This window comes from Sinocyclocheilus anshuiensis, unplaced genomic scaffold (assembly GCF_001515605.1).
Source record: "Sinocyclocheilus anshuiensis isolate Anshui unplaced genomic scaffold, SAMN03320099.WGS_v1.1 scaffold261, whole genome shotgun sequence".
NCBI lineage: Eukaryota > Metazoa > Chordata > Actinopteri > Cypriniformes > Cyprinidae > Sinocyclocheilus > Sinocyclocheilus anshuiensis.
The window spans coordinates 618,355-628,873 of NW_015536515.1; the positions used below are offsets into that span (position 1 = coordinate 618,355).

The 10,519-nt window shown below is 35.8% G+C and overlaps 1 protein-coding gene across 1 annotated transcript in view; it reads left to right on the forward strand.

Annotated features, from left to right (window-relative positions):
* smc6 (structural maintenance of chromosomes 6) overlaps positions 1-10,519 on the forward strand; it is a 27,068-nt gene that overhangs the window by 1,679 nt on the left and 14,870 nt on the right. The window contains exons 4-25 of the mRNA XM_016491640.1: positions 427-532; positions 1,401-1,537; positions 1,622-1,683; positions 1,888-1,968; positions 2,237-2,338; positions 2,458-2,577; positions 2,674-2,769; positions 3,302-3,448; positions 3,982-4,070; positions 4,204-4,371; positions 5,456-5,634; positions 5,754-5,955; positions 6,039-6,153; positions 7,077-7,240; positions 7,459-7,594; positions 7,698-7,778; positions 7,866-8,036; positions 8,327-8,464; positions 8,869-9,014; positions 9,315-9,440; positions 9,559-9,664; positions 10,241-10,393. Coding sequence (XP_016347126.1) covers positions 427-532; positions 1,401-1,537; positions 1,622-1,683; positions 1,888-1,968; positions 2,237-2,338; positions 2,458-2,577; positions 2,674-2,769; positions 3,302-3,448; positions 3,982-4,070; positions 4,204-4,371; positions 5,456-5,634; positions 5,754-5,955; positions 6,039-6,153; positions 7,077-7,240; positions 7,459-7,594; positions 7,698-7,778; positions 7,866-8,036; positions 8,327-8,464; positions 8,869-9,014; positions 9,315-9,440; positions 9,559-9,664; positions 10,241-10,393 — 2,825 coding nt within the window. The remainder of the gene's footprint in view (positions 1-426; positions 533-1,400; positions 1,538-1,621; positions 1,684-1,887; positions 1,969-2,236; positions 2,339-2,457; positions 2,578-2,673; positions 2,770-3,301; positions 3,449-3,981; positions 4,071-4,203; positions 4,372-5,455; positions 5,635-5,753; positions 5,956-6,038; positions 6,154-7,076; positions 7,241-7,458; positions 7,595-7,697; positions 7,779-7,865; positions 8,037-8,326; positions 8,465-8,868; positions 9,015-9,314; positions 9,441-9,558; positions 9,665-10,240; positions 10,394-10,519) is intronic.

Below are 10,519 nucleotides of genomic sequence, written 5' to 3' on the forward strand. Positions count from 1 at the left end.
ATTTTAATGTATTTATATTTTAGTGTTTGACAAGTTACAAAAAAAGTAGTTTTTGCCTGACACTTTAGTGTTGAGTTTTTGCAGATTGCATGGAAAAAAAATTCTGGGTCAATGGGGGAATTTGTACAGCCTTTTCAAAACACATATATGTGTCGAACATATTTTGCATGCACATTCATGACCCTGAATGAAAAATATTCACAAAATTTCAAGAAGAAATAAATAGTTTAAACTGCTCGCGGTAATTCGAGCAGTTTGAAAATCAAGTGTACGTCAAATTGACCCCAACACAAAAGTGGCTGTTGTTTGAGAGGATAATGAAGGAAAAGTTTGAAAAATGTGGTTTTGTTTCGAAAAACATGAAACAATATGGGTTATTGCTCAAAGCAGTCTTCTCAATGCATGTTTTTTTTATTCCACTCTAAGCTGGGAAAAGTGCTATTCTGACAGCTCTTATAGTGGGTCTTGGTGGAAAAGCAACCACAACCAACAGAGGAACATCTTTGAAGGGCTTTGTGAAATATGGAGAGAGGTTAGTATATTTTAGAAGAAAAAATGAGATCATGTTATTTTTAGGGATGTAACGATTCACTCAACTCACGATTCGAATTGATTCACGATTTTGATTTCACGATTCGATTTTCTCACGATTTTTTTTAACAAAATGAGATTGAAGACATTATACAGTAAATGAAAAGGTGTCGTCTTATTAGGCTATTGCTGCATGTTTCTTTGTGAAATTGAAATATAACAAAACTACATTTTAATTTTAAAACAAACCCCAAATCAAACAAGTAAGTTACACAAATAAAATAAATCTCTTAATATGAACAAACTAAGGCTTTGTCTGTGCTCTTTCCATTTAAAATTAGAGGCAACCACTGGATTTTAATCATGATCTAAACAAAGATGCAGCATAGGCTACATGCAGCATGAGCAGTTTTTAATCTAAATTAGACCGTATAATTTTGAAATTTAAAGCAAAAACAGAATGGTCTGACTTTAGTTTTGTGAAACTATACATAAAAAACATAAAAGCAGACAGGCTGAATGAGATGCAGATTCACTCTCTGACAGCAGGTGGCGCTCATGAACAGCAATGATACAGTGTTTCCTTGGTTACCGCTGTAAACAAAGCAGAGCTGTGCTTATGAACACTACTTTAATATGCATGGTTCAGAGGCAAGATGAAAAGAAAATACCACGTAAACCTTTCTAAAGACAGTCAGTGCCCCTCAGAAATACATTCATATAAACTCCTACTCCAGTTGTATCGCGATTTGTTTGGCATCTCAACCGATTTTAATCGTCACATATTTGAATCGATTTTCAACCGGCTCGCGGTTAATCGTTAACATCCCTAGTTATTTTTATAAGCACTCTGATTCTTTTGTGTACAGTTTTGCAGACATTAAAGTGAAATTAAAAAACAGAGGGAACGACCCCTATAAAGGTGACATTTATGGCGACAGCATCTGCATTGAGCATCGGATCACAAGTGACGGTTGCAGAACTTGTAAAATCAAGAATAAAATTGGTAATATCATGACTTCCTCCAGCTCACAGATAATATCAGAAACAGGACTTCCTCATTTATATTCAGATTTGCTCTATTTTGTAGGCCATGTCGTTTCCACAAAGAAGGAAGAGTTAACTGCTATACTGGACCATTTCGGCATCCAGGTACTTTTGGTGAAAAAAAAAAATATATAGAAATAAATAAAAAAACAGCTCATATGACTTGCATGCTTTAAAGTGCGATCTTTTAGTTTTTGCTAAGTAATTATTTTAAAATCTAAGTTAAAAATCTAGTTGTTTTATTCCTGATTGTATAAAGCAAACCTGTAATTGATTTATTGATTCTGGATTAATTATTTTATATTACAGGTCGACAATCCGGTTTCAGTCCTCAATCAAGAAATGAGCAAACAGTTCCTGCATTCAAAAAGTGAAGCAGACAAGTACAAGGTGATTATTTTTCATATATGTGACACTGGAGCACAAAAGCAGTCTCAAGTCGCTGGGGTATATTTGTAGCAATAGCCAAAAAAACATTGTATGGGTCAAAATTATCGATTTTTCTTTTATACCAAAAATCATTAGGATATTAAGTAAAGATCATGTTTTGACCCTTATGACTGGTTTTGTGGTCCAGGGTCACATATGCCATCAGTAACTGAAGCAGTGTTGTATGGCTAACTGTTCGCACACTATTTCTATCTTTTTTGTCCTAAAGTTTTTCATGAAAGCAACTCTTCTGGAGCAAATGAAAAGAGACTACATTCACATCAAGCAGACTAAAGCCTTGACACGCGAACAAGTGGAAAGACAAGAAGAGGTGATTTGTGAATTCATAGTCAAGCATCTTTATTAGCGTTTCTCATACTTAATGCACGTTTTGCACAAGCAATCACCACTATCATCACACACTGGTCACATCGATCTTTATATTTTTAGTGTCTTAAAGATCTCAAGCAGTTGTTTTTGCAAAAGAAAGAAAGATATGAATGCTTGTCGTCGCTCGACAATATGAGACAGACTCTGGAGGACCTGAAAAAGAAGATGGCATGGTGTTTGGTAAGTTATTCTAGTGTGTCTTAACAGAAGTGTGAAAAGTGGCTTGCATTAGAGATTCTCTGTTAAGTGGTGTGTGTCTCTGTTTGTTGGTTGTAGGTGAGAGAGAATGAGAGGCACGTTGAACAACTGATCGAACAAATTGAAAAAGAAGAGTCTGACTGTAAACATGAAGAAAAGCTGCAGCTCTGTCAGGTTTGTGTGATCAGCTGTATTGATCTGGACTTTTACTGGCAGAACTATGCTTTATTATGTTATTTTAAAACTATGTTTTGGGGGGAGTTATGTTTTTGAATGAAGTCTCTTCTGCTCACCAAGGCTGCATTTATTTGATCAAAAACACAGCAAAAAAAATAAAAATATTTCATAATATTATGAAATATTATTACAATTCAAAAGGCATGTTTTCTGTTTGAATAGATTTTAAAATGTCATTTATTCCTGTGATGCAAAACTGATTTTTCAGCATCATTACACAAGTCTTCAGTGTCACAAATCATTCAAATTTGCTGTTTTGGACAAGCAGACATCTTTCAAAAACATTAAAAAATCATAATTATTACAAACTTTTGACTGGTAGTGTAAACAGGAAAGTTTTTAACAGAACAACACAGAATTTTAACAGAATGTCATTCATAGTTTTTAGTATTGGTTAAACATCATATGTCCTCCAGACATAACATTAGTAGGCATTTGACTGTAAAAATTCTTTCTCTTTGCTTTTAAGAACAAAGTCACGGCTGCTGAAAAGAGATTGCAGGACATTCAGAAGAAGCTTTGCACTCTTAGAGAAGAGCAGGAGCGTTTGGCAGAGGAGAGCTGTAAGATGAAGGAAGAAATTAAAGTCAAAACAAAAGCACAGAAAAATCAGGAGGTGAGATGTCTTTGTTTTTTCTTTCTGTTAGTTTTAGAAGACACATGTTCACACGTGTACATCTCTTTAATATTCATTTTAAATGAAGACATGCATCTGTCTACAGTTAGGAGGAGTGTTTCAACATTTACATGTGAGCAACATTTGGCTGATGTAGTATTTTATTATTCTTAAAGGAGTATGTCACCCAAAAATGAAAATTCGTTCTTCTGTGGAATGCATAAAGAGACGTTTTGAAGAGCGTCTGTGCTCTTCTTTCCCATGCAGTGAAAGCATTGAGTGACCAGAGGCTGTCTGCTTACAAATTTTATGCAGATTGTTTGTCAGCTCCAGTCGTTCACTATCTTTGAATGGAAAAGAGCAGTATGAACCATCTAATTTTGTGTTGCATGGAAGCAAGAAAATCATATGGGTTTGGAAAGACCTGATGGAGAGTTTTAATTTCTGGGTGAACTACTGCTTTAAGTTTATAAACAGGGTCCTTGTTGATTTCTAAAGAGTTTGTATAGATTTTTAGAATGCCAGTTTTTCAGGTGGTTTACTTCCGCGCTGAGAATAAATTGAAACAATTAGAAAAGGAGCAATGCCTTCTTCAGGAGCGAATTCACAAAATAAGTAATGGGTGAGTCCATTTGTTGAGGGAAGACCTCTAATTTTTTGAAGTATTTTTGCAAACCATTTCTTAGTTGGCATTTGTTTAAAGACTTAGTTGAACATGTAGTTAAAGTAATTGACTAATTTGATGACATTTTTAGCAGTGGCAGAAGAAGCCATGAGACTGAGCAAGCACAGCACCTAAAAAAAATATCTGCCTTCAAAAAGCAGCTGGAAAAGCTTGAGAAAGAGTCCAGCGCTCTGAATCAAGAGGTTAAGGACAAACAACTAGCTCTGCTTAAAGGAAGAGAGGAATATGATAAACTGAGGTAAAGTCTGGCAACTTTATTTATTTTTTTTATTGGACTTGACTGGACAGTGAAGAGGAAGACAGGAAAGTGGAGGGACACAAGGTGTATTCAACCCTGCTTTGCCATAAACATAATGGCTTTAATATGTTGCGTGGCATGGCTTGAAATTGACCTAAAATGTGAAAAATCTCCACTTGTTATTTTTGTCATAATGTTTCCTTTGTCTTTTGTGATTTAAAGAATATTTTGTATTATGAATACATTCCAAGTTGCAAAACCGACTGTTCCATAATTCCAGAAGACGTCAAATGTGATAAAGATTTTCATGTTAAAATGTGTGACATGACCCCTTTAAAGGAGACATATTATGCCCCTTTTTACAATATGTAATATAAGTCTCTGGTTTCCCCAGAATGTGTCTGTGAAGTTTCAGCTCAAAATACCCCACAGATCATTTATTATATCATTTTGAAAATGCCTATTTTGAGTGGAAGCAGAAACAAGCTGTTTTTCGGGCATGTCTCTTTAAATGCAAATGAGCTGCTGCTCCCCGCCCCCTTTTCCAGAATAGAGCTGCGCCATTACAGCTCGTACCTGCTAAAAACATCTGTTTTGGTTCTGATTATCCAGTAAATAAATCAATAAATCCACTGCTCTGTTGTCTCCTCTGAGGCTGGGACTCTAAATAGTGTTCTGTGCAGCCAAAGACAGAACAGTTAGCGTGCTTCGCTCAAACTTTCGCCATGGCATTCGAACTGGTACATTGTTGTGTGCTTGCGAAATCAAAAATGAAGGAAACTTACAGATTAAGGGGCGGTAATATTATAATGAGATCCCTTTGCCACGTCACCAAGGGAGCGAAATCTGACGTGCTCGTTTTTTCAGACGCTTGCAGAAAAAGGCTTCCCAAAACAAAGTTACTGGGTTAATCTTTTTCACGTTTCCTTGGTTGGTAGATGCACCGGGGACCTGATTATAGCACTTAAAACCTGGAAAAGTCAGATTTTCATGATATGTCACCTTTAAAGAAAGAACCATCTGTACATGATTGATGATTTTGCTGTATCTTGATAAAGTTTCTGAGTGTTTCTTAATTTTTTAGCATGGAGGAAAAGAACATCCAGGTCTCTCTGGAGTCTAAACTGAAGAGAAAAAAGCAGCTAATGGCCAGCAGATCCAACAGACTGAGACGGTTTGGCGATCACATGCCAGAATTGTTGGAGTCCATCGACAAAGCCTTCACTTGGGGCCGATTCATCAAGAAACCTGTAGGACCAATAGGTGAGAGGCCCTCAGTATCTTCAGATTATTCACTAAAATTTACAAAGAGTTACTCAACTTTGCGATGCCAAATCCAGTTGTGATTCATCTTATGCAGTGTTTGTTTTTTTCATCACCAGGTGCATGCATCAGCCTAAAGGATCCCAGTTTAGCCGTGGCTGTGGAGAGTTGCTTACGAGGTTTCTTTAAAACCTTTTGCTGTGATAATTACAGGGACGAAAAAGTCCTGCAAGGACTGATGTCGTCATACTTCCCCAAAGGCAGCAGGCCTCCGATTATGGTGTGTCCATTCACAGACAGAGTTTATAACCTGCAAAGCCGGTAAGAAATATTTGTGTCCAGAAATGGAGTCAGAGGTCTCATGTAGCTACAGTAAATACAATGTTTCTATGTGTTCTTGTCAGTGGAGTCCATCATCCTGAGTTTCCATCTGTGCTGGACTGCCTCAATATCGAGAACCCGGTGATAGCAAACTGCCTCATTGACATGAGGAGCATTGAGAGCATTCTGATTATCAAAGTAAGTTGTTAAGTAATAGTAATAAGTAAAAGCATTTATAATAATGTATAACACATAACCAGTGGGGTGCAAACATCTAAATAAAAGACCTTTTTTGTGTTTAACTCATTTAGAATTGTTTGTGTAAATAAATATGTTTAAAAAATTATTGTTTATATGTTCAAAAGTTTGGGATCAGTAAGATTTTTAATGTTTCTTTTGCTCACCAAGGCTAGTTTTCTATTTTAATATACTTTAAAGTATAATTTATTCCTGTGATGCAAAGCTGAATTTTCATCAGCCATTTCTCCAGTCTTAAGTGTCATATGATCCTTCAGAAATCAGTCTAATATGCTGATTTATTATGTTGCTTAATATTTTTTTTAGAACCTCTGATAAATTTTCATGATTCTTTGATGGTAAAAAAGTTAAAAAGAACAGCATATATTCAAAATAGAAATCTTTTGTAACAATGAACACTGCCGTTAAAAAGTTTGGGGTCAGTACGTTTTTTATTATTTTTATTTTTTTACTTTTATTCAGCAAGGATATGTGAAATTGATAAAAAGTGATAATAAAGACTTATACTATTACAAAATATTTTTTTAACTCTTTATTCATCAAAGAATCCTGAAAAAAGTATAACATATATATAAAGTAAAACAGGTTCCAAAAAAAAAAATTAAGCAGCACAACTTTTTCCAATATGAATAAATCAGCATATTAGAATGATTTCTGAAGGATCGTGTGACACTGAAGACTGAAGTAATGATGCTGAAAATTCAGCTTTGATCACAGGAAGAAATTATAGTTTAAGGTATATTAAAATAGAAGACCATTATTTTAAACTGGAATAATATTTCACCATCTATCCACATATTTATTTTTTAGATACTATTGCTATATGACATATGTCATTTGTTATTGTTTTTGTTTTAAAATAGGAGAAAGCTCGTGCAAGGAAAGTCATGCAGGAGTCGAGACCCCCGAAGAATTGCCGCGAGGCCTTCACTGCAGATGGTGATCAGGTCTTCAGCCATCGCTATTACACACCTGAACATGAAGTACTGGTCAAATATCTTGGGGGAGACCCAGAGGCAGAAATACGGCAAGTGTGATCTGCACAAATACTGAATAATACTCTTTCATCAAGTAATTTGTCACCGATTGTACCTTGAGCAAGTTAAAGTTAAGGATTTTACTCATGGCACAGTGGTGATAGTTCATGCAAACCTTGTGGAGTCTGAACCTACTATTTTTCAATTCCAAGCCCAATTGTTTATGGCATGATCCGAGGCAATTATGTTCTTCTCTACTGATTTACAGTCTATTGGAGTCAGAGCTGGAGAACAGCCAGGCTCAGCTTTCACGGTTCCAGCTTCACTTGAGCTCTGTGAAGGAGGACATTCAGTTCATGGAGGAGAAGCTGCGTAGTGTCATCATGGCCTGCAAAAAGAATCAGGTATTGAACTGCACAGGCTACACCATTATGCCATCCACGTTCAGTCGTTATTTGTGTCCAAACATCTGCATACTTGATGCTGGCTTTAATTTTCCTGTTTTAGGAAAGTATAAATAAGGTTAAAGCTTCCATCACAGAACTTGAGAACATTGAAGAGGCACAGGCTGAAGACATCAGCTCCCTGGTGAGGTCTCGATGCATTTTATCAGGCAAAAATTTTACGCTTATTGTTTTGTGACACAGAATAATAGGCGATTTGTCAAATGTACAGGAAGAAGATGCACAAGAAAATGAACAGAAGATCGAATCGGAGAGGAGAAACGTGAAAGAGGCTCAGGATGAGTTAAAGGAACATGAGAGAGTGCTTACAAGTATTAATCAGAAATATAAAGATGTGAAAAATAAAATGGAGCAACTCTCAGATGAGACAGAACAACTGAAGGTGAGCGATAGCGCTGGCCAGTCCGTATACAATGCAACGCTTAATTTACAATATTTAAATATTTTGTTTTTCTTAAAGGGGCCATATGATGCTATTTTAAAGATCATTATTTTGTGCATTGGTATCAATCACTACAGGATTCCCACATTCATGTATAACCTGGACATTTTAAAATTGTGATTTTATGTACAAAATATAATATAAACACACACACACACACACACACACACACACACACATATATATATATATATATAGTGTTTATTGAAAGATGGATTTGTCTTGAATAGGAGGAGCAAGTTAAGGCAGAGGCTGCGTGCAGTAAACTTGATCAAACCTTGAAGATCTTGGAGAAGAAACTCGAGGATCATCAGGCTAATATTCAGGCCATGAAAGAGGAGTTGTCACTCAGAGAGGAAGAAATGCAGGTGATCACTCCTTCATGCTTTTTGTATCATATAATATAAAATAAAACATTCCTTGTCGTAAAAAATTAGTAGTAACATTTTACTTTAAGGACCAATTCTCACTATTAACTAGTTGCTTCTTAATATGCATATTACTAGCATTTTGGCTGTTTATTAGTACTTATAATGCACATATTCTGTATGACCATATTTTAGATGCCTTAATCCTACCCCAGACCTAAACTTAACAATTACCTTGCTAACTATCAATAAGCAGCAAATTAGGAGTATATTGAGGTTAATTAATAGTGAATATGTGTTCCCTAATCTAAAGTGTCACCAAATGTGCATATTGTTTTCATCTAAACAGCAGTATGGCAAAATATAGGACTTGTTCATTGTTTGGAAATGGTTTGCTTTTGTAGGATTGTGAAGCCAAAGCCAAAGAGATCTGTCCTGTGCGACAGCAGGTAGATCAGAGTGCCAGATGTATCGATGCCCAAATCACACGCCTACGACAAAAAATCAGTACGGAAGAGAGCAGCCATGGTGACAAGGAACAAGTTATCAGGTATAACCAGCAGTGGTTTCAAAAAAGTCTTCCAGATTCAGTATAAATGAAGCTCCACTGACACAGATTTGGAATGTGCATTTTATTTCATTTTATTTTAGTTTAAATCTTGCATCATTTTTAAGGATATAGTTTGACTGATAGCTCATTTTATTTTATTTTGTTTTTTATCATTTTTATTTTGTTCTTTTATTTTATACACTGGAAGTAGCATTTTGGAGAATTAAAAAGCAAATATGTAAAGCCTGTATTTTTTTGACATGGAACTGAAATAAACTACTGAAGAATGTATTTTTCCAGAGAGTACGCAGAGGCTCACAATAATTACAAAAGCAAATCCAGCCAGCTGAGGGATCTCAGGAAGTTTATTGATCGTCTCGACCACATCATGATTGACCGTCAGGACCGATACAAATCAATGCGACGGTAACTTAGTATAACAATCACCGTTGGAGGCTACAGTATGTTTCTGTTTAAAAGATCGCCACTCCTGTCCTTAAAGTTTGCAGGTTTGAACCGTGTCTGTTTGGAATTGTGTTTCCAGGTCACTTTCTGTGAGGTGCAAGCTGTACTTCAGCAACTTCATGATGCAGCTGAACTGCAGTGGCTCTATGATGTTTGATCACATCAATGAATCTCTGTCCATTTCAGTAAGTTACATTTGGCAGTAAGTTTTATTTTAACTTCAGTTTGCTCAAATGTTTGACTGAAGCAAATGAATCAACTAACGGGATGAATCTCCTGAAAATATCTCCTGGTCATATATTATTATATATATTTGTATTATTACAGATTTTTTTGAAAATATTTTAATCAAGGCTGCATTTATTTAATCACATATATAGTTAAATTAGTAATATTGTGAAATATTATCACAATTTATAATAACTATTTGAATATACTTTATATTTCTGTGATCAAAGCTGAATTTTCACCATCGTTACTCCAGTCTTCATTGTCACATGATCCTTCAGAAATCATTGTAATATGCCGATTTGCTGCTTAAGAAACATTTATTATTATCAATGCTGAAAAGAGTTGTGCTGCTTCATATTTTTGTGGAAACTGAATATTTGTGAATATATTTGTGAAACTGTGAATACCGAATTTTGATGTACAGTGGGTACGGAAAGTATTCAGACCCCCTTAAATTTTTCACTCTGTGTTAAAGTAAGTGCACAACATCCTGGGTTTTTTTGTGATGAATGTTACTTGTTTCGGCTCAGGTGAAACCCCCCGGTCAGGAAAAAAACGACGTCAATGACATGCGTTCCCTCTCGGGAGGCGAGCGCTCCTTCTCCACTGTCTGCTTCATTCTGGCACTCTGGGAAATTACAGAGTCGCCCTTCCGGTGCCTGGATGAGTTTGATGTCTACATGGTACATACTCTTACCTATATAATGACTTTGAGAACACATGCCATGCGTTAAACATTAAAGGGGTCATTGGATGCTACATGCACTTTTACAAGTTGTTTGAACTGAAATGTGTGTTGGCAGTGTGTG